Here is a 24,176-nt window from a genome sequence, read left to right as displayed (position 1 = left end):
TGCTCTGATACCAATTTGATAGGAAATACTTGAGTTCGCAAGTAACCTAACCAAAATCGGTAAACAAACAGCGGCCAAATGGCTGTCCACAACAGGAAAACAGCAGAAATCTGCTGTTTACAGCAGAAAAACAGCACTTGTCCGGGAAAATTTGAGAGAAAACTCAAAGGAAAGCTTGTATTTCACTAGTAGATGAATAAAAACAGCAAGATACAATTAATCCTCAATTCGAGAGGATGATCGATCTCTCCCAAATCTCTAGACGCCGCTAGAGCCCAAAGAAACCTAAATCTAAGAGATCTCAAATTTCTGTCAAATTCAAGATGATCAAACCCTAGGAAAATCAACTATTTAATCCATACAAATCAAAAGGAAATCCCTAAACAGTCCCTACATTCAAATTTTCCTCTCAAAACCCTCAAAAAAGCTTCCTAAAATGCTCCTCATGAGCGGTCGGCCCGCCCGATCTCCGCAGGAGGCGGAGATCTCGTGATATTTCGCGAACTACCGGTTCCGTGAGGACCAGATGGACCTGTCTAACAAGCTCTTGGGGAGCATGCAATTAATTAAGAGTTACCGGCGACACTGGGGAGGGATTTGGGGCTGAATTGGCAGAGCTTTTAATTTAATTTGGGAGAGAAGAAAGCCCATTAAAGGGGCCGGACATATAGGGTTGGGAAGAGAAGCTTAGGAGTTAAGTAAGTGGGACCCAAGGTTAAGTAATTAAAACGTAATCAAATTTGAATTTTAATTTCAGATTTGATTATATTTTAAGTAACTTCCCAAATAGGTTTAATATGAGAGGGAAACAAATTTGAATTTCGAAATAGGCTTTAATCATCTTAATTGACTTTCTTAATTGAAGAGAAACTAATTAGAAAAGTGAGTTAATCAAGAGAGATTTGAAATTCAAAACAAGAGGGAGGATCCAAGGGGCCGGCGGCAAGGTTGGTGGCTTGGATTCGGCTGCTGGAGCTGGCGGGATGATAGCCGACCAGGGAGGCTCCGTGGCGGGATCGGCCTGGGATGGCCGGCGGTGGACTTATGGGGGCCGGTGGGGAAAATTTGGGAGGGAGGGATTTTGGTTTGGTAGAGAAGAAATAAATTGGATTTTGGGAAAAGAAAAATCCGGATCTACAAAGCTCGAGCACCACCTCCAATAAAACTCACAAAGAGATCCACAAGCGCCACTTCCTCAAGAACTCACAAAGAGATCATGGAAAGTTCACAAACTCACAAAGAGATCAAAAGAGAAATTTCATTCATCAACATTAGCTCATACATTGCATGAGGCCTCCTTTAAATAGGTCATGGTAAAAAAAAATAAAACTAAAATGACACAAATGCCCTCAGGGCTACATAAGTGACTCAATGCCCACAGGGGCAAACTAAGAAAATAGAAATACAAATATAAATAAAATACAAATAAATCAGAAATAAAGGCTCTGGATCGTAGCTGTCGATCTGCGTCTCCGGCGATGGTACACGTGTCGAAATCTGATGTCCTCATCACAAGTTCTCTAGTGTTTTGCCAGATAATTTCTCTCAATTTCTGCTTTCATCTTGTTGAAATTTCAAATTTCAGCCAAATTCTTTCAATTTATTCAATTCTTTCCTAATAGTTACCTACTTGAATCAGAAGATGCGTGAATTTCTATATTTGGTGAAATGCTTTCTTTTTTTTTTCCCTACCTAATTTGATATTGTTTTACTAGCATGATTGATTTTTAGCCAATCTATTTTTCCAATTGTGGTGTCAATTCCATTGACATTGTGGTTTTTAGTGTTTTTGAATTCCCCGCTGATTTTTTGTGATTTAGTCAATCGTTATATTATAATGAATTTATCATATTTCTGGTTTCCAAGAAAAGATGACAACTGCTTATTTTAATTGGCAGCCTTTTGAATTGTGAATTTCAATTGAGATTTACATGACTTTCATTTATCATATCTGTAGTTATATTAGGAATCATAAACCCCTAGATGTTGCGGATCAAAATTCCATTGTAGCTATGTGAAAAATAAACCAGTGTTTATATAACTCTAAGGTAAATACCAGGAAAAGTTCACCGATTCTAAGGTAAATTGACAATTATATCCATACTCTCTCATGCAACTATGGCCTGAACCTATTCCTCCTATTACATAGATGCCATGAAAAGAAACATTCTTCTTTGACATGGAATTAACCCCTGATTCTTTTAGTTCCACCCTCTCTCAAGACTTTTAAGGTCCCTCTCACATGATGGAGCAAGCATTCGGGTTATCATCACTGAATAAATTGGTGAACTTGTCCTCCTCTCTGATTGCTAGGCTTGGAACTTGGGTAGCCTCACCTTTTCTCACATACCCAGCAGGAGCCTTCTTATCATAGGTCCCGGTCACGTATGGATTCGTGACCAAGTTATAAGGAACATAAGGCCATATCTCTGCTTTCTTCCCAGTGGACTGAACCCTCTTCACAACCCTGTTTGGCTCAACATAACCAGTTACGGTAACCTTATTTATCTTCCTGTTGATCTCCACCGTGCGAACTCCTGCAACAATATGACATGCCTACATTAGTGAAGATAAACAACAACAACAACATCAAGCCTTTATCCCACTACGTGGGGTCGGCTACATGAATCATTTTTCTCCATTGTGTCCTATTAGTGAAGATAACGGGAAAAAAAGTTAGTCAAGAACTCTGCATTTCGGTGAGAGAGAGAGAGAGAGAGAGAGAGAGAGAGGTCTCAAGGCATGCCTTTCATGTAGGAGAGGCATTTCTTCACTTTATGCTCACAACCATCACAGTCCATCCTGACTTTAAGTTCAACAGTCTGGAATGACTTCTTCCTCTTCTTGTGACTGTAGCCACATGGAAGAAGGCTTGATAGATACCCCATGACTGCAGAGAAGCTTAAGTATTTAATAAGTAGCAGATAGAGAGAAGAAAGATCAGAAGCAATATGAACCTGGCTATAGCAAGGAAGGAAGCAAGGTGCTGTTCTTTTTAGCTTGGAAGGCCTTGTAGAAAATGGCCAAGCCTTCAGCTTGAGTTAGCGTGATTTTGATGGAGAAAAAGAAAAGGTGATTAAAAAACGTAAAAGATCCAAGTATCTGTTAAGGGTGAATAGAATTGTGGGAGGGAATTTTAAGAGGGGCTCAAGTTTTGCGAGCAGCAAGAGGCTTCCTTCAGAATAGCTTTCCTCCTTTTGTTCTCTCTTTCCTTATTGCAAGTCTGCAAACTTTGATCGGCCTATAGTCCCTTTATATAGCCTTTCCAAAGCACAAGCCAACCCCCCAAGGAAAAAAGCTACACTCTTGATTCTCAAAGCTTCAACTTTCAGAAAGTGGGAGAGAGAGAGAGAGAGAGAGAAAAGACTTAAAAATTAGTGAAATGCAGTTATTGCCCGGTAAAGCCTCACTACTCAAAGAAATTCACGCACACAAAAAAAAAGTAAATCCCAATTTGATTCTCTGCGTATTTCTTTGGTGACTGTAACAGTATTCCTGAAAGATTGCTAGCGATGTACATTTTACTATTTCAATTAGTATTAAACTTAAAGCAGTATAACTGTTCATACGGACATTCTCTTGTACCTTTATATCTTATCTCTGATTCTGAATTAGGTTCACTCTTATCAAGTTTGTATTATCCTGTGACCAAACTGAAGCAAGATTTAGAATTATTTAACTCATCCATGTTAATTATCAATACGGCAACTTATATCAGTATGTGACTCTTTTCTATGTCAACAAATTTGGATAAACTCCAAAATAATCTCCTGATTATTTATATATGATCAATTTAGGATTCATTTGGGATGGTTTTTTTACTGCTTCTTAAAGCCGCTCTTTAGAATAAAATTTTTAATTTTTGTACTAAAAAATTATTTTATAAAACAGTAAGAAAGTCATCCCAAACGTAGCCTTAGTCTCGAAATATCATGTTTTTCCTTTACAAGCTTTGTTTGCATAAACTTTCATTTTTCTTTTATATGAATGTTTCATCATTAGGAGAATTTATATAAAATATTGAGTCCAATCAAATTAGCTAATTGTGGTGTTTAAGACATTTCTTTATTTCCTTAACAGGGCATTGCACTTAAGCAGTACTGTAAGTTCATTAGAATTTAATGGAAGTCATTCTTTGAGAAGGTACTTTCCGAAACTTGACACCTTGAGCATCTTTATGTTTGTTTCTTTCACATTAATATATGTTACGATTGATTTATTTTCTTGGAAACCCCAACTTATTATGTACGGGGGTGGAGAACCCAAATGTAACCGTTCAAATTCTTAACTATTGAGATATTGCCCGTTTTAGTCTAAGAGTTTCGTGGTTTTGTTCTGTTGGTGGATCTTTTCAGTATGTCACCCATCACAGAATTGCTCCGAGATGAACACGCTTAACTGCGGAGTTTCTTACGAAAATTCCAACCATTACACCAAAAGATGCCTCGATATTTATGAGTTTAGCTATTTTTACTTTAGGGATTTCATATCAAATGCCTTTGGTCGGGGGAATTCATTTCGGCTTTGATGAACTCCTTACAGAAAACAAACAGTGAAAGAGACTTCCCATATCCGAAGGCAATGGGTCTCATATGGTCCGGAAACATGGAACCTGTAGCCAGGTTTCAAAAAGAAAACCTGCTACATCATCATCTAATTTTACGAAATTTTATAACGAATTCTTTGTAAAGATTCTTATATTATTCTCCTTATCAAGAAAAACAATTATCTCATTGTAAAATGAAACTCCTAAGTCTTAGATAATGATGATGAATTGGCCTTTGATTGGAGGTTTGATTGGAGGTGAGATTGTCAAACTGGAACACAGCCTAATCATAGGATTAAATGATTAATCTGTCAACATCAAACAAGTCATAAACTCTGAATTCTTTCCTTCATCTGTAGTTCTGAATTCTCATTACAATCTGATTTCTTTCATCATAGGGAGGTAACGGCTCCCATTTATTTGAATTTGGTGGAAAAACCCCTTAATTATAGCCAATTCTTAATTTATATTTATGCCTATATTTTTACACTAAAAAATTGTTTTCATAAGTAGTAAGAAAGCTGTCTCAAATGAAGCCTAAGTGTTGCAGAGATGAGGATGCTTGTGTGGATGAGCGGCTTTACTCTTAGAAATAGAATACGAAATAAGTATATATGTGAAAAGGTTGGAGTAGCTCTAGTGACAGATAAGATTAGAGAGAGTCGTCATAAATGGTTTCTTCACATAAAACATTGGCCTTTCGATGAACCGGGTAGGAGAGTAGATTTATTAAAACTGATCTATGTTAAGAAAGGTAGAGTTAGACCTAAAAAGACTAAGAAAGTATTAGAAATGAACTTTCTTTATTAGATTTAAATGAGAATTTGACTCTTAATATAATACAATTGAAAAAATGATTCATGTAGCAGATCGATCCCATAATGGAGAAGGATTCATGATGTTTTTGTATTTCATTTTTTTCTAATGTTATCTTATATTTATATTAATATTTTCATTTTTATTATAATCTATTTTGTTATGAGCAAACTTTTTTATAATACCTGACACTTGAATTATATAATTCATTTGATGTAGGTTAGTCTTCAAACTTTTTTGTTCTTTTGCTAAGTATTAATGTTTTTAGATATCTTGGATCTATTGTTCAGAGTGATGGTGAAATAGATGGGGATATTATCAGCAGAATTTTTAAGTTGGATGGTTGAAGTGGAGGAATGCATCGGGCTTGTTATGTGAAGAAAATGTACCCCTCAAACTTAAGGGAAAATTCTATAAGATGGTAGTGAGGCCTGCAATGCTTTATGGTGCCGAATGTTGGCCATTAAAAGAGAAGCATAATACTAAGTTAAGTGTTGCAGAGATGAGGATGCTTAAGTGGATGAGTGGCTTTGCCCTTAGAGATAGGATACGAAATGATCATATACGTGAAAAGGTTGGAGTAGCTCCAGTAGAAGATAAAATTAGAGAGAGTCGCCTTAGATGATTTGGTCACATAAAACGGCGGCCTTCCGATGACCCAGTTAGGAGAGTAGAGGTATTAGATTTGACTTATGTTAAGAAAGGTAGGGGTAGACCTAAAAAGACTTGGTTAGAAAATATTAGGAATGACCTTTCTTTATTAGATTTAAACGAGAATTTGATTTTTAATTGGACACAATGGAGAAAAAGGATTCATGTAGCCGATCCCACGTAGTGGGATAAAGGCTTGATGTTTTTGTTGGTGTTGCTAAGTATTAAGGTTCGTTGATCTTATGTTTGATCATATATTTCTTGGTCAGAAAGCAATGAACCAATTGACCATTTTACTTAAACTATAAGCAAGGAATTTTTTTATCAAAAGGTAGAAGAGTCCTAATTTCATTTGGGTAACTTATGCATTGAAAAATATCTGCTGCGAATTTCTATCTGTACCAATAGGGCTTTGGTTGAGAACTTTCTAAATATGTGATATACACTAGAAGAAGATTCCAAAGACTAAAAGAAAGAATCTCTGCTAATGGTAAGAGAACATTTTGTCCACACCCTTTTTGCTTTGATTTGATTGCCATTTTTTTTTTTTTTAATGCCTATCACAGTTTTTTAGGTAACATTTAGGCTTTATTTGAGATTTTTTTTTTTTTATTATTTTAAAAGCAACTTTTTAGTATAAAAATTTTTTAATTCAAAAATTTTTTTAACTAAAAAACTATCTTAAATGAAGTCTTAATTTTTTTTTTTTTTGTAAAATTTGAAGCTAAATATTCCTATAAATAATATAGGTTTTGCTTGAAATAGTTTTTTTTATTGATTCTTAAAGCAGTTTTTTAATACAAAAATTAAAATTTTTATACTAAAAATTTAGTTTAAGAAGCATTAAGAAAATCATCCCAAATAAAATCATAGTAATTGCAATCATTACTAAAAGAAAGTCATCTAACATTTATCTTCTTACTATTTTGGTTTTTAGATCATAACCACATTTTTCTTATTTTTTTCACTAATTTTTCATTGTTTCAAAAAAAAAAAATTGTTAGAAAGTTTTTTTCTATAGCAGCTTTCAATTTTCTCCATAGCGGCTTATAATCATCTTTATAAAAAGTTGAAGCCATCCCAAACAGACCCTAAGTTTCATGAGTTTTCTCTTTAGATTTTTCATATAAAAAATCTCTCTTAGAGAGCTCCTCTTCATTTAATTGAAGACTGAAGAATACAAGATTCTAATATACTATTTTTCCATTCAACAAAAGAAAACAAATTCTAGACGGGAGGAACCATATAACTGTGCCTTATTCCATGAATTAAATCGTGCAGAAAAGCAGAAAGGATAGAACACCCGCCCTCTTCTTTTGTGTAAAGAAAAAGAGATAATATGCCTTTCTTAATGGCTGAGAGAAGGAGGTTGAATCACATGACAACTGAATAATTATTGAAGTAGGTCAGATGCTACAAAGCTTTATGTGATGTAGCTCGTTTTGATCTATTAATTGAGAGTTTTGAATATCGACTAAGAGATTTTGAATTCAAATCTTGTATATATGATGTGTGTGTGAGTGTCTTATTAGTCTAAATGTTCAAAAAAAATTCGGCGTAGCAAAAGTTTGGTCCTATCTAAGATGAAACGAGAGGACAAAACATGCCGAAAACTTTAGTGGTCGAGAAAAAAAGATTAATGTTGACAAAGAAAAGAAAACCGTTAATTCTTTTAGGCTTCATTAGGATAGTCTTTTTATTGCTTTTTAAATCAGCTTTTTAATATAAAAATTTTTATACTAAAAAGCCGTTTTAGAAAGTAGTGGATGAAGCTCAAGTATAAGATTAATTTAACTAGCAAGTTATTATAATAATATCCCCCCAAAGTTATAATGGAATGCTTAAATATAAGATTAAAGAACTACAAACATCAACCAGATGTTAGCTTGGAATAATTTTCTCATTATTTTTAAATCAAATTTTTAATATAAAAATTTATTGAACTAGAACTTTTTTAATAAAATTTATTTAAAAAAACTGTAATAAAATCGTCCCAAATGAAACAAAAAAAAAAAAACAAAGCCTATATATAAAGTTTAGTTTAAAATGACTTTCTTACTGTTTATTAAAACATTTTTTTTAGTATCTGTGATTTTTATTGAAGAGTTCATCCCATTTATCTTTCAATCTAAAAAAAAAATATGAAAATAATTTTTAAATAAAATAATATTATTATAGAATCAAATAACCCCTAGAGCATAGACCCAACAATCCAAAACACTGGAAAAAAGGCAAGCCTGCTTAATGATATAAAATTTACATAGACTATGAATATGCACATATCAATATATATTAATGTTAAACATTCAAACAACTAAAGATAAGAAAAACTGAGACAAAAAAAGAAATAAGGAACAAAACCAGAGGGGTTCCTGAGGTGAGGCTGCAGAAGTGGTGCTGGGCGCCCTTCCGGCGATGGCCGGCGTTACCTCTCGGCCATTAGGGGAGCTTTGCTGCTGGTTTGTTGGCAGTGGAGAATCTGTAGTGCTGTGTGGTGGTGAAGTAAGAGGAATCGTTGTGCTGTTGTCAAGATTATGGCCTATTCATTGCAATGGCAAAAAGATTTGATAAGGGAATCTTCGTATATAAATTTAAGATTCATTCAGTTAAAGTTGATTGGAAGAAAAACGTATAAACAAACAATCATGTTAGAAGTGCCAGTACATCATTGCCCGAGCCATCTGTTCTGATGGTTATTTTGTTCATAAGTATTAGAAGTTGCACCGCCAAGTTGTTTTTAAAATGATGGTAGAAAAGAGGGAGTTGACATTTCATGATGGGGAATCTTAGCCTATGTCGCTCGCTGCAACCAGCACGATGTCTGCCAAATAGGCTGTTGAAATTTTATGTTGCATCGTGGAAAATTTGTGGCGGTAGAGAGATTGGAGTTTGACGTCATAGTTTTGTATGAAGATTTAGCACACAAACAGATAAAGAGAATCAGGTGCGAGAGTTATAAGAGATACTAAGATTTTTTGGGAAAGTTCTAAAAAGGGAGAAACAATGGGGTCTGACCCAGTTAAAATGATTTCACTAGCGTTTGTAGTCGATTACAAATAGTGTTCTTCGGCAGAGAGAAGGCATTGGCTCTATGTATCATATAGAGCACATTATATAATGAGGTTGGAAGAATCCAATGATAAGGGAGTCATTCTCAAGAGAACGTTGGCCTATTCACTTGATTGGTAGGGCTATATTTGAGCAATAGAGATTGAAGGGAGTGTAGATAGCATACGACAGTGGTCGGAAGGACCATAGTCGGCAGGCGACAGTGGTCGGAGTGATCATATTTGGTAAGCAGCGGTGGTCGGACGGACCGTAGTCGGCGGGCAACGGTGGTCAGAGGGACCGTAGTTAGCAGACGACGGTAGTTGGAGGGAGCGTGGAGGTCAGATGGATCATAGTCGGTGAGCGACGGTGGACGAAGGGACTGAGTTGGCAAGCGACGGTGGTTGGACGGATCATAATTAGCGGGCGACAGAAGTCTATAGTCAGCGGGCGACAGTGGTTAGAGGGACCACAATCAGCGAGCGACGGTGGTTTCAGGGATGGTAGTCGGCAGTTGGCGGTCGATGATGGTCGAGTGAAAGTTTGGCGACAGTCATCGGTCGAGTGGAAGTCCGACGGCAGTAGGTGGATAAGGGATAGTTCGACGGTGGTCTGTTGATGGTCAAGCAGAAGTCAAGCAGCGGTCGACGGCCAGTTGGAAGTTCGGCGACAGTCGATGACCAGGCAGTGGTCCGATGATGATGGTCAGAAATTCAACGATGATCGGTGGCCGGGTGGAAGTCCGTCGATAGACGGCGGCTGGGCAGTGGCACAGCAACGGTTGGGCCGATGTCCAGCGGCGGTCAACGGGCAGTTTGTAGTCCTATAGCAGCCGGCGGCCGAGCGGTGGTCCAACGATGATCGGGCGGAAGTCCGGCAGCTGTCGGCACCCAACTGGAAGTTCAACTACAATAGGTGATCGGGCGGTGGTCCAAAGACGGAGGTTACCTTGCATTGGAGCTCTTGAAGTCTCAGAGCTCTCTCCAATCTATAGCAAAGGTCTCCTTTAAAGTAGAGAGTGAGGGTTTATTTATAGATTCTTAAGAGTGGCATGCCTCATAAATATGGAGAACTGTGACAGATTTTGAGTGCTCCATCGAACGGCCCTTATTGATCCCTCGATCATATAGCATTTTTCAAATGTTTAAGTGTCTCAATGATGTGGGAATTCATCTATCTTGGGCTCGTTGGATTCATCTTGCCTAGCTACTCAATGCGGCTATAAGTATGCCGACTGCAGTTCCTCTGAGATTCATGCACGATCAAGACATTTTTTGGTGAATTATCATATGTAAACAAAAATCTCTCAAAAATCTTTTAAATTTTGACCAGTCAACGTGATTTATAACTTCTCTTTCAGCTAGAAATAGATTTGGGGTTCATTTAAGTTGACAGAACTCGCTCAAATATAGTTTGAGTCAACTGAAATGTGCTCAATGCGACTGAATGTGAATGTATAATGTGTGTGTAGAGAGAGAGAGAGAGAGAACATTTTTTAGTAGACTCTAAATCAATTTTGGTAATGATAGAATCAACAAATTCCAAAATTTGATGGCTCAACTCAAATCAACTTTGATGAATCAAATATGACCGTAATTTTCAAACCAACTCAGATGAATCCGTAAAAGCGTTCATAGTTAATTGAGATGTAAGGCAGAATGTAGGCAACTGTATAACCATTCAATTAAACCAACAAAAAATCCCATAAGGAAAAGAAAGATAAAAGGAGATTATCTTACAATCTGAACGCGACCATCCTAACTTCAAGTTTTCTCTGTCAAAGACCATATGATATCCCGTCATAAAATTTTCTGCACAGTTTAGTCAATGCAGCCAACAAAACGTAAGAGAGATAAAATAAACGTTAAAAGAGCTTAAAATACGAGAAGACAAAATCTGCAAATAGTTCCCAAAATTAAGGATGCTCACGGCCAATTGTTCCTATACTTTCAGCTGATGATTGCAGAGCTATACAAAATCCAGCTAGATCATGTTCCTATAACAAGCATGATTTTTATCATTGATCAGCACTTGAAAGCTGCTCTAAGCAATTATTTCAGGAAAAAACCTTCCCAGGTAGAGATATGGATGCTTCGGAATACATAGAAAAACTTTTAAATCCATAATATAGGACAAATTTTAATGCTACAAGAGGTATAGAACAAGGCTGAAGAGAACTTAGGGCCTGGTCACTTAGTTAACAAGTATTAGGCAAGAACTGTATACAACAATAATAACAATATCATCAAGTCTTTATCCCACTATATGGGGTCGGCTAAATGAATCCTTTTTCTTCATTATGTCTGGTTAAGAGTCAAATTCTCATATAAATCTAATAAAAACAAAAAGATCATTTCAGGTAAAATATAGCTCTTCTAAAATATAAACATATATGGTTTACAAATAGGAATATGTTAGACCAGTCCAATTTGAATTAGAGGACTCAATTAAATATTGTTTTGGGAGGAAACAACTCAATTAAATATTACTTTGAAAAAAACTCAATTAAATATTACTTTTGGAGGGAAAATTTGAATTGGGGGTTGTTTAGGGATTTTGTAATCTTCTTTGCTTTAAATAGTTTCTCTTGTAAGCGTTAGGGTTTCATCTTGAATTTGGGCTGAATTTGAGAACTCTTAGGTTTAGGTTTTGGGCTCTAGCGGCGTCTAGAGATTTGGGAGAGATAGATTCTCCTCTCGACTAAAGGATCAATTGTATCTTGTATCTTCTTCCATTAGTTTGTGTTCTTGCAATAAAATTCTTGTTTTTCTCTGATTTTCCATTGTATTTGTGAAGATTTTTCGCTGTTTTTTGTCGAGATTGTTAGGTTTCACTTGAGATCTTCAAGTGTTTCCTATCAGAATATGACATATAAAAGCAAAAAAGAAACCTTTTCTTTTATCAGCAGATATTCTGGGAGGATTTTCTAGGAAAGGAACGCATTATTATCATACAAGTATAGCTCATAAGAAACCAATAGACAATTAGCGAGATTTTCCAGTAAAATAAGCACATTGTATAGAACAAAATACGCAATTTGGTGGCTACCAATATGGTTAATCAATCAGGCCATTTAATTAATCAGGCAATTTAAGCAATCAGAGTAACCTAAGCTAAAGCAAATCAGAAGATGGCACGATATTAGACCACTGGAGCAAGGCCAAGGCAATCACTGAATCATTTGGTTTGGGATAAATGCAGATTCACAATTTTCAGCATAAGAGCAAGGCCAAGGCAATCACTGAATCATTTAGTTTGGGATAAATGCAGATTCACAATTTTCAGCATAAGAATGCAAACTATAATTAATTGCATCAACGCAGCTCAGTTCAATAAGATGACTATTTTACATACCTCTTTGTCATAAATTGAGAATATAGGATTGATAACTTCGAAACTCTCATTCACCGAAAAAGTTAACGTTATAGATGGAACCTGAGGCGCCTCAAGTGCACTGTTTTCATAAGCAGCAAAAACCAAAAAATTAAGAAATTATCATTATAAGCAGCAACCCCAACATATCCTATAGATGCCTTTTTGCCACTAGTTAAACAATAACACAATGGCTGATCAGTGTGGGACTAACTTGGCACTGTAGCAGTATTCCCATGGTGAACCATCATAATCTAACCTTGAAGCATTAATTTGCCTGTCAAACTGGTTTCAGAACAGACATTAACTTTCAGAGAAACAGAAACGCAGAGAAGGTGGCAGAAAATGAATACCTCCAAAGTAACCTTCCTGTATACTTCTTCAGGTAGAAATGTGAAAGAGGATCCACTGTCAACTAGTGCTTGAAAGCTGGTTTTCCCAAAACACCAAGATCCAACACAAAATTTCTCCACTCCGATAATGTAAGTAACACTAAGCCAAAAAAAGATTATTGTAAAAGTACTGTAAAACTTCATAAATGGAAGTTAGCCTACAGACAATTGCAAGTATCCTGGAAATCTGGAATTACAAACTAATGAGTAATGACATTACTAACTAGGCATTCTCGCAAAATGAAAAGAACTATCCAGGGTCAAGTTTAAAATTGTGCAATTGGATATTGAGGCATTTTTCTTTCGTGAGGCGAGGCATAAGTCTCAAGGGGATTTGAGGTGTAAGCCTCAAAATCCAAAAATTGCATAAAGTGAAAATAAAGATTTAAAGTGATTTTTTAGATAATACTCAAATAATATATTAAAGAATAACATATTAACTATGAAGTAATAAATTGACATATATATGAAGACAGAAAATTCAAAACATAAAAGAAGACGCATTAGGGAAGTCAATACTCCACTGCCCATTTATTTCTTATCATGAGCATTAAAAAAATGAGAATCTTTATTCGAAAATATTCCTGAATACTCATACTATTTCCAGTAGATTTTTTTTTTTTTTTGAGCTTAGTGCATTAATTGGAGAATATAATGTGCAAAATGAAACTATCTCGGACAAAAAATTTTAAAAGTCAACAATCCTGCCCTAGTAGCAAGCAAAAAGATCTAGAAAATGAATAGAACTTCACAATCCAAGGGTGGAAATTTATTAGAATTTATAAAACCAAAAAACGAAGCTAATGCATATGACAAACTAATTTGAACTTAAACTCCATGGGACCATTTTACTGGGAACTTACTATTTTCCATCCAATGCCACAAATGGAGTTGAATGCTGAGTGGAAACTCCTTGATCACCAAAAAATATTCTACCAGAGTCATCACCTCTGAAGCACATGGAGAAAGAATTTCTCACAAATCCAGCCTTTGCCAAGATGCTAGGAACAGAAATTTCACCAAATCCCAATCCAAGAAGGCCATCAGGAGCTATACCATCTAAATAACCACCACTTTGCTTTCTGCCACACCTGGTTTTAAGAGGGGAAAAAAGTGAAAAAAACAACCGTTGATTCAACAGGAGGCATCATCATAACTGTTCTTTGCAAGTCAAATCCACAATGCGACAACTCACCCTAAAATCACAGGGGCTTTTATTGATGAGTGATCGTCAGTTTTTGCCAGGTAGATGGTATCCTCTACCAGCAAGCCAGAAGTAGATGTATTTTCTGAATAGTAGTTGACAGTGTAAGGACAAGGTTGCTTTGAGCTACTGCAACTACCACCCAAAGTACATAGCTCATGACTACAGGAAAGATGCTTGCTCGTCTTGGATTCATCTGGATTATACATTCCAAGCTCTTTTTCCTGCATAATAAATGCCCCAAATACCAGGGAGCACCTGCCAATCAATCATTGGAAATAAGTGCTGAAAGAACAGTTAAATTTCAGCAGAACAGCCTCCTGATCTTTGTTTATAAAAGTAATCTAATTGGAATAAAGTGATTCATCTTGGCATTTTCTATTCCAATTACTAATATTCTTGAGCAAAGATATGCAATGATGATGCTTATGTGCCTTTCCAAGAACCACGTCAGTATAGCTGCATATGAAAAAATGACATTCTTTTTCTAGTGTATTACCATGATGTTAAACGCATTACAAGAAGATGATATCAGAAGAAATTCAATTTCAGTATAATTTTGAGCTACTTAACTACATAATAATAGGACCAAAACAAAGTACATAAGATGGCGTAGAAATCTGATAACTTGAATTTAAATGACTCTCCTGTTGCGGATGAGGAGCAAAACATCGCAAGAGAAACAAACAATGAAGTAAAAGCAGCGGAAAGTAAAGTACACTAGAATTTAATGTGGAAAAAGACAAATTAGGCGAAAAAAATCACAGAGCCATACCACAACAACAAATCCACTATGAAAATTAGGAGACTCTACAATACCAAAAATATAAGAGAAAGCCAAGTATTAAACCACCAAGAGACGCAACTTTTGAGAAAAATGAAAAAGATAATTGTCCAATCCGCCTCGAAGCGCTGCGACGCTCAAGCCTCTGTATGATGATGCTACGACGCTCAAACACACAGCTCTGAGGCGTCACACAGCGGTATTGCGTCGAATCTAGGGTGTTGTGATGCTCTACTTTCTATCGATCAGTGCCGGGAACACAACGCCGTTGCACTCAAACCCAAGCAGGGGGTAAAACCCCCACCCCCCCAACGAGCACAAGAAAATGACTTCTTAAGGTACGAGGCCACAGTACAATCAGATTGATCAACATAAACAAATTTCACACGGAACTAACATCTTCAATATAAAGCTATTAAGCATCCAATCACCATACCCAAGAAAGGGAGATCAACTTAGATGAAGATGCATCAACAAATACATTAACAATCTCTTTCCATAGTGTTGTTTAGTTCTAATTAGTTGTTGAGAAGATTTATGCATAGGAGTTGCATAGAGATAGGAGAAGAAGCGCAAAGAATTTTCTATAGAACTGTAGCTCACATTGTGTATATATGTATAAAATCAGGTATTACATAGTAGTTTATATAGATAAGTGAAGTACAAGCTGTTAGAGTGTATCAGGAAGACGTTGATGACAGACTGTGCATACAGAGGGAATGTAGTGGTGACAGTGGGTAGTGTTGCTTGCACATGTGGTCCACAATGTGTAATCATGTAGCGTTTCTATTGATGATCCGAGTGTGCTAACAGCCCCCCTCAAATTAATAAGCCAGAGGTTGAATTGTTAATTTGTTGCGTAGAGTTTGAAAGCGAGTGATTGATAGGGGCTTCGTCAGCATGTCTGCAGGTTAATCAATCGAGTTGATGTGAAGAATTTCAATTGCATTGGTCTTGATGTGTTGATTGATGAAGTAGTAGTCAATCTCGATGTGTTTTGTCCTGACATGAAATATTGGATTGTGTGCGAGCGCCATTGCTGAGGTGTTATCGCAAAAGATTTGGGTGGTTGCCGGTGGTACGGCGTGGAAAACAGCTACGAGGTGTCTAAGCCAAATAACGTCAGTGGTTGCTAAGGATAAAGCACGGTATTCAGCTTATGTAGAAGATTTGGCAACAGTGGGTTGGTTTTAATGCGTCGGGATACTAAGTTTTGTCCAAGGAAAGTGCAAAAGCCAGTAATGGATTTCCTGTCAGAGGAATCAGTGCCCAATCTGCATCGACTAGGTATGAAGGGAGAGATCGTTGTGAACAAGGGGAAGGTCATAGTGTTGTGTACCATTTATGTGTCTGAGTAATCGTATGCACGACTGATGATCTTTATTGGTAGCATTGTGCATGTGTTGACAAATGTAGTTTGTGGCAAATGCGATGTCGGGTCTGGTAATGGTCAGATATTGTAGTGAACATGCAAGTTTGCGATGTAAATGTGTATCGTTGAAGTGTTGATCCGAGAGTGCCCCATGAGATGATTTGAGAGACATCGGCGTTAGGGCGGGTTTGCAGTTAGCAAAGCCTGAAGTTTGCAGCAGATCCCTGGCGTAGTGAGTCTGATGAAAAAATAAGCCTCATTTGTCTTGCATACCTGAATTCCTAGGAACATGGCGACCGTGCCGACCTATTTAAGAGAGAAAGTTGATTGTAATTTGGACAGGAGTTGTTGCATGAGCTGGTGATTGTTGCCGATGAGGAGAAAATCATCTACATAAATAAGTACATTTGAGTATTATTGGTTGAATACATTAGCAGGCAAGGATCTGATTTACTGAAGCTGAAGCCAAAGTCTAATAGAAATGTTGTGAGCTTGTTGAACCACTGTCGTAGAGCCTACTTGACGCCATAAATTGCCTTGTGAAGCTTACTAACGTAGTTTAGAAATTGAGAACCAATGAAACCAGGAGGTTGTCTCATATAAACATCCTCATGAAGTTTGCCATGTAGAAATGCATTGGAGACGTCTAGTTGTAGGATGGACCAATGTCGTTGTAGTGCAATAGTGAGTAAGATGCATATGGTGGGCATCTTGACTACTGGACTGAAAGTTTTCTTATAATTGATGTCATACTTCTACTTGAAGCCTTGAGCAACTAGGCGGGCTTTGTACCTATCAATATGTCTGTCAGGTTTGAGTTTATGTTTATAGGTCCAGCTACAACCGAGTATGGGTTCATTTTGTGGAGCTAGAATGAGAGACCAGGTTCCTTATTTTTGAAGTGCAAGGAATTCGGTGGACATTGCTTCTCACTAACTTTGATGTTTAACTGCCTAAGTGTAGTTAGATGGTGTAAGGGACATTTTAGGAGTGGTTGATAATTTGAAGATTTGCTTGGGCTTGAGGTAGACTGATCAGAGCCGTGCTTGCATAGGATGAATGGAAGGATGAAAGACGAGTTTGGGAGGAGGCAAGGTATTTCTCAAAAAGGAAGAGAGTTGATAGAACTCTAATGACTCGTGATGGTGAGGAGTGATAGACAAAAGCCAAAGCAAGGCATCCTTTGATGTGGTAAGGCGACAAAAAAATGAATAAAGATAAGGGCAAGGCGTCCATTGACATGGCCCAAACACTTCCCCATGGATCTCAGGGAGAGAGAGAGAAATTTAGTAGGGGAAATAAAAGTCATTTTTCAGGAAGTTAGTTTGAGTTGTCCATGTGTCTTGATGTGAAAACTTTATGGAGCAAAGCAAGTTGTATAAAGTTGGGTGGTGTTGCAGTGAAAAGTTTATATCTAAATTTTAATAAAAAAACCCTTTTACTATTCATCTTCTTCCTCCAAATCTTTCTTCTTTGGTGTTGTCAGCAAGCTCAAATTGCTTGGAAATTTGGGACCTAATAAGCTAACTATAGTTTCATTTAGTTGCAGGTTGCTGAATGAGTATCTTTCCCCGAAAGCACGGTATCATAAACTTGCAAACATACATGACCAAAAAGCTGTAAAAATCTACCGTTATTATTTTTTACCTTTATTACATGCGCAACTAGTGAATTTAGCTGATTTCGTATTAAATGCCTACGCTTATGTGGAATTACAATTTGCTTGTCATAATATAGCTTCACAAAATATTTGTTCCCAGAAGGATGGTTTATAGAATATAAAACATGTTCCTTGAGAAATGCCGTTTGCAGGCTATACACCATCATCAAATCTATTTCATCTTTTAAAAGGAAAAGCTAAAACTAGTTAACTTATAAAGGTTGCCACAAGCCTACCCGTGTAGAATTTTTTGTATAATAGGAAATTTCTCTGCTTATTCGCACAGAAGGAACCACATAAGAAATCATAAGTCCAATCTTGAATAATTGGATAAAGCTAATGATGATGATTCAAAAAAAGTTTGAAGATCATCAGCAAACTTTGCTAAATATTCAAGCTGTTGCGCCTGTTGATTGCTAAATATATTATGCATACTATTTTTTTCCCATGATGCATTCTTCCTCTTATTTTTCACCATATTATTCAAAGAGAAGGATAATCAATTTAAGATAAGAAGTCAACTTTTAGTTCATCAAACTGCATTTCAGTAAAAAAAAACCTAAATGAAGAAAAAAAAGGTAATGAAATGAAAGCATAATAAAAAAATCAATATATCAACTTTATATAAGGAAATAAAACAGATTATATTTAATCATAACACAAACATAAAGCCTACCAAACTACCATGATAGCCAGACAGGGGAGCACATTTTATGCAATCACAGGGAACCCAGAACAAATCACTCCCAGCATCCAATGCCACCAGGAATGAAACATTTGGAGTGCCAACATCAACCCATGTGTAATGTAACCTGCCAACAGAATAAATAATACAGCATGTTTGACTTTAAGATCGTATGAGACAGTTATGTAACAACTGACAGAATTATTGAGAATAAAAAATATTTCAAAATAATGTCTAGTCAAGAAAAAAAAAAGTTGAGACTATATCTCAGTTGTAAAAGCAAGATCATGATCCTGACAATCTCTCCGCTAATCAAATTCTTATTTGAAGTAGTTCTAAAATAAAAGATACAAAAAAAAAACAAAACAAAAAAAAAACCAACAACAAAATAGCAAAGGATTATATTGCATGCAAGGGCAAAAGGTAAAACAAAGTGTATCAAAATATAAAAATTAAAACAAAGTATAGAGAAAATAGTTCATTCAATAGAATGTATCAATTATCAGGTATACAAATAATGTTCAATGATTGAGTACTTTAATCTGCAAAATAGGAAAAATTATTCAGTGCGAACCTCGGACGCCTCCGGAGACCAACCAGAATGCGCCACGTCACTTTTTTGCTCGGAACCGGTGCTCGGTACCGTTGTTTACCGGGTGACATGACGCTTTCTGATTGGTCTCCGAAACGTCCGGCGTCCGCACAAAATAATTTCTCGCACAATAGGCGCCATGCAAACATAAATTTAAAAAAAAAAAAAAAAGTTCAAATCCCAAGGCATCCGGTAAACTTTCCTCTATAAACTACGTTAAACCAAACAGTGCAAACATATGTTAATTTTTAAGCATAGCCTTCTTTTCCTCTACATCCAAACGAAAGCTTCGTTTGCTAATATGTTGTCTATGTCTTGCTTTTCACACAGATGCTATCCATAATTTTGATTTGTGTGGAAAAAAACATAATGCTTACCACCCTATGAGTGCATCCCCTCCATAGCTTCTATGACTATAAAGAATAAACTTTTGAGCACATGCTCCTCTCTTCAGGATTAGCCAAGACTAGACTAATACAGCATGAGCACAACAAAGTATTACAAAACGAAGTGTATGAGCCCTGGCCCAAGTTTATCAAACCTTCAACTTCAAATATTTGCAAGAAAAATGTTGGCAACTAGGCAATAAAAAGCTGGCTATCAAATGTGAGGAATTGATTGTTTTTGAAGAAGCAATGAGTCTTAAGATATAATAATGCAACGGTAGCTAATCTAGCATTGCTTTGGTTGAATGTTAGCACGAAAGATATATTGTAATTTTATTTAAGAGCAGATATGAGAGATAAGTAGATTAAGGCTTTGTTTGGGACGGCTTTTTTATTGCTTCTTTAAGCAGCTTTTTAATATAAAATTTTTAATTTTTGTATTAGAAAGCTGCTTTAAGAAGCAATAAAAAAATCATCTCAAAAGAAGCTTAAGTAGAGAAAAATGATTATTTGTTTGGTCAAAGAACCTACATGCAATAGGGAACTTCAATATAAAGGAAGCATCCATACAAGAAAGACCTCTGCATTATATGAAACCTAGTGAACTAATAAGTACCTATTGAACAAATTTTATTAAAATATATATTTAATAGAAATTGTGTTGTATGTACATGATTTTCAGATATTGCCTAGGTATAGTACAAGAGTATAATTGATGTCACACAGCATCAAAGAGACTTCATGATGTCACCTTTAACCATGAAGACAATCTCCTTTCCTAAAATTTGTCAGCGGGAACTACTACCCTAGTAAGGGAATCCTCTAAAAAATCAAACCTTATACAAAAAGGCCAACGAAGAGTATATGGTAACAAAACCATACAAAAATAAAGCAAAACACTGTCAAATACCTTATAAAAAACATATGGTTAAACTCTGGACTTACCCTCTCACTAAATGCAAAAAGGCTTCTATTCCAACTTAATAATTTCAAACAATAATCACATAAAGGCAGCACATTGTTGGCATATAAAACTGTCAACGGTTGCATTTCAGAAAGCGAAACTATAAATGCACAATAGAGTGATGTAATCGAATCAAGTTCAAGCAATTCAAGCTCGGTTCGAAGTCAAAATTTTCATTTTTGGATTGAAATAAAAAAAGTACTCAAACTCAATTTGTGATTTAGAAATGAATCGATTCTAAGCAGCCTCAAAATTTGATCGATGTGACTCAAAATTATTGATGTATAATTTAAATGATATTTGTCACTCTAATTTAAATTCGATCAAACTTGAAATGATTTGAAATTAAATAACCCATAAAATATACTATTATATTATATTTCTTAAAAAAACGTTCAATTTTAAATAGAAATAAATATTTAAAAAAATCTAAAAATGCCAAAGAATTAGCTATGTGAGGGTGACTGTATGTATATTTTGTTGATATATAATAATATATAGGTAAAGTGATTATAATCATATCCAGTGAGCCCCGTTAGACTCAAAGTTTGCTCAAATATTTTTTCAAGAATGTTGGCTCCTAAATTGACTTGAAATGATTTGAGTGGATTTAGAATTGACTAAATATTTGAGTGAGATTCAAACTTTCTTAAAGTTTTGAGTTTTTTGACTAATATTGTCACCGTTAATAATATTGAACTTTCAATGAAAGGCTGGAGTTCACAAATAAATATCTAAAAGCAATAACACTTCTACTCTATGTTTTCATAATATAGAAAATTCTCTCCAAATTCAAAACTCCAAGAAAAAGCTCACTTATTAAAAGTCTCATCATCGACACATTACAGTCTTTATCATTTTTCTTCTTCTAGCAAGACCTGTTATTATAATTCAATGAAACTCAAAATGATTTGAAATTAAATAGAACAAACGATATATTAATTATTAAAGAAAATATATATTAAAAAAATCTTTAAAAATAATAGAGAATTGCATTTTTTTAAGTAGAGAAATGCATTTACATAAGAGTGTTTGTGTATTCATATATATTTCATATTAACAATATACAATTCAAGTTCATTTGAATCGTATTCCAGTGAAACCCCTTAGGCACAAATTCTAAATAATATTTTTCTTTCCCGAAAAATTGGCTCGTGACTTGACTTGAGTAGATTTTAAATCTACTAAAAAATTTAGCAAATTTCAAGCAAGTTTCAAGTTTTGACTAATATTGTACCCTTAATAATAGCAAAGCATTAACAAAAAGACCATAGTTCACAAGAAAATCATTAAAAAAAATCAAATGAAGCAAGATCAATGGAATGCATGTTTTAGATATCTCTGTTCTATTGTTCAAAGTGATGGTGCAATATATGAGAATATTATTAATATAATTTAAGTTGAATGGTTGAAGTGTAGAAATGCATTTGACCTTTTGTGTGATAGAAAAGTATCCTCAAACTTAAGTGAAAATTTTATAAAATGGTGATGAGACCTAAAATACTTTATGATACAAAATATTGGTCATTAAAAGAAAAACATAAAATTAAGTGTTGCAGAGATGAGGATGCTCAGCAGGTGAGTGGCTTTACACTTAGACAATCTCCAACCAAACTGCAAACAATGGTTTGTTGTTCGCAAGCTTCTCGACCCGAACGCTAAAATGCACAAATCATATAATCGTGAACAGTGCGACGCCACCAATATTGGCATTGCACTGTTCACGAATGCTTTTTTTTTAAATCAGAAAAGAATTTTAAAATGATTAAATTTAAGATATTATTTATGTAATTATTATTTTTTGTATATATATATATATATTATAATTTTGTATTTTAATATATTTTCAATGTAATTTAATAATTTTAAAATTTTGTTAATATATTTTTAAAATGAAGAACCATAGAACTTATTTTTTTATTTAATATATTTTTTATGTAATTAATTTATTTAAATTATATTCTTCATTTTAAATAATTAGGTAAAATTGTAAGTAGGGCTAATTCAAAAAAGTGATAAATATATAAAAATAAATATAAAAAAATATCATAAAGAATATACAGAGAATATTATTTTTTTGTGTTAAGAAATTGAGTTCTCTTGAAGATGAGTTTTGCATTTTGGGCTTTTACTGCATTTTGGAGTGGCAAATGAGTTTTTCAGTTGAAGATGGCCTTAGAGATTTGAAACAAGTATATAAGTGAAGAGGTTGGAGCAACTCCAACAACAGATAAGATTAGAGAGAGTCGGTTTGGATGGTTTGGTCACATAAAACTTCAGCCTTCCGATAGCCCGGTTAGGAGAGTAAATGTATTAGATGTTGCCTATGTTAAGAAAGGTAGATTTATATTAAAAAACTTGATTAAAAAGTATTAGAAATTACTTTTTATCAGATTTAAATGAGGATTTGACTGTTAGTAGGACACTAGAGAAAAATGATTCATGTAGCCAACCCCATGAAGTGGATAAAGGCTTGATGTTGTCCTTATTATTGTATCATTTCATCTATTTATTGCCTTGAACATGTATCCTCTGAACAAACACATTGAAGTGTAACTTAGTTCATGATGTGTTGATTACATGGCTCTTAGTTTTGGACAATCTTGTAAAAAGCATCAAGATTATATTTGTCATGTATGGCAAAACATAATATATAACTATGAACCTATGTGTGAGTTGATGACTCCAACATGTGATTTGGGAATCAATAACTTGAGAAATGTGATATTGTGATTCACTGATGTAGACACAATAAAGAAACAGACGCGATGGATAGAACTTAAAACAAACTTTATTAAAATAAAGATGAACAACTAAAACTTGACAAACACGACAAGAAATACTAGGAGATTTTTTAAGGAAATAAAGAAAATTAAAAACTAAAGCTATCCTCAGACAACCGTCAGAGCGGGTTCCTCACATGCATCGAATAGTAGATTAAATAAGAGAAGTGCATAAGACTAGCAAACCGATGGTCCACCACTGCAAGACTGTCCAAATGTTTCCAAATCAACCAAGACACGACACCCTAAAGTTGTTTCACTGTTGAGAAGAAGGATACAGATGGAGTGGAACTTGCGGAGAGACGAAAGAGGTTAGAAGCCCGAGAAGAAAGGTTGGAAAGAGCCCGTAGGATTTCCGGAGGGGATGAGAAAAGAAGGGTGGAAAGAGCCCGAAGGATTTCCGAATAAACCCGCAGGTTAATAGCAAATATGCTCACAAATATCAACTGTCTTCCTTTAAAACATCATCTCTTATTTATAGGCAAAGTAGAGGAATGCCAAAAGCCACCTTAGTTAATGTTCACAACATCCCAAGCTTCATTTTTTCATAGATTTCCAAATGCCACTTCGGAAAATAGCCCAGCATAAATCCTGAAGGAATAGTTACGGGAATCAAAGGTAATTCACGGAACCAAGGAGTCAAAATCTCGGAAAGCAAGCAGCCCACCAGAATTCAAAGCAACACAGTCTCGGGAAAACATCCAAGCACGGAAAAACAGAGGCTGGCCGGGCTCCCAAGAGGTAAAGCACAAAAATCAGCAACCTCATTATGAATTTAAAGCATAGAATTCAGTCCCCAATAAATACAAGCCACGGTTTCCCAAGAGACAAGAAGAAAGGGGAAGGGGAAGGGACAAGGCCACTCCAAAAGTAATTCTTCTTAATGAGGTACCTTTTTGGATATTAATGAGCTACTAAACT

The 24,176-nt window shown here is 35.4% G+C and overlaps 2 protein-coding genes and 1 long non-coding RNA gene across 4 annotated transcripts in view; 1 reads left to right on the top strand and 2 right to left on the bottom strand.

The window, feature by feature from the left end:
- Positions 1 to 4,733, top strand: part of LOC114580480 — a 10,127-nt gene extending 5,394 nt beyond the window's left edge. The window contains exon 2 of the long non-coding RNA XR_003701901.1: positions 4,480 to 4,733. This is a non-coding gene — a long non-coding RNA (uncharacterized LOC114580480). The remainder of the gene's footprint in view (positions 1 to 4,479) is intronic.
- LOC110108824 (heavy metal-associated isoprenylated plant protein 20-like) lies at positions 1,243 to 3,695 on the bottom strand. Of its 2 annotated transcripts, XM_020839644.2 has the most exons (3): positions 2,958 to 3,439; positions 2,747 to 2,890; positions 1,243 to 2,537 (listed from the first exon to the last, which is right to left on the bottom strand). In XM_020839644.2, exons 2-3 carry the CDS (start codon positions 2,886 to 2,888, stop codon positions 2,239 to 2,241), a joined length of 441 nt encoding a protein of 146 aa, XP_020695303.1. In that variant the 5' UTR covers positions 2,889 to 2,890; positions 2,958 to 3,439; the 3' UTR covers positions 1,243 to 2,238. The 2 variants fall into 2 exon arrangements, with proteins under 2 accessions (XP_020695303.1, XP_020695304.1); XM_020839645.2 differs by having other exon boundaries at positions 2,747 to 3,695.
- A 3,507-nt stretch (positions 4,734 to 8,240) lies between the features above and the next one.
- Positions 8,241 to 18,657, bottom strand: LOC110108753 (aspartic proteinase-like protein 1; the record flags this gene model as incomplete). Its single annotated transcript, XM_020839518.2, is given in 9 exon segments — positions 8,241 to 8,552; positions 10,801 to 10,872; positions 10,991 to 11,057; positions 12,416 to 12,515; positions 12,648 to 12,718; positions 12,787 to 12,925; positions 13,689 to 13,916; positions 14,021 to 14,253; positions 18,522 to 18,657. Coding segments are annotated over 9 exon segments (1,279 nt in total), but the record flags the coding sequence as incomplete, so codon positions are not given.
- Positions 18,658 to 24,176: the final 5,519 nt, after the last annotated feature.

Source organism: Dendrobium catenatum, unplaced genomic scaffold (assembly GCF_001605985.2).
Source record: "Dendrobium catenatum unplaced genomic scaffold, ASM160598v2 fragScaff_scaffold_1056, whole genome shotgun sequence".
NCBI classification, from domain to species: Eukaryota; Viridiplantae; Streptophyta; class Magnoliopsida; order Asparagales; family Orchidaceae; genus Dendrobium; species Dendrobium catenatum.
The sequence above is the reverse complement of the archived record's forward strand: the minus strand, read 5'-3'. Positions and strand labels throughout refer to the sequence as shown.

What these genes read in the sequence shown, in the direction of transcription:
- LOC110108824 (XM_020839645.2), bottom strand. Translation starts at nt 2,888, where the DNA reads ATGGGGTATCTATCAAGCCTTCTTCCATGTGGCTACAGTCACAAGAAG. An exon ending in ATGCCTCTCCTACATGAAAG is followed by an intron (nt 2,538 to 2,746) that starts GCATGCCTTGAG and finishes ATATTGTTGCAG; the next exon opens with GAGTTCGCACGGTGGAGATC.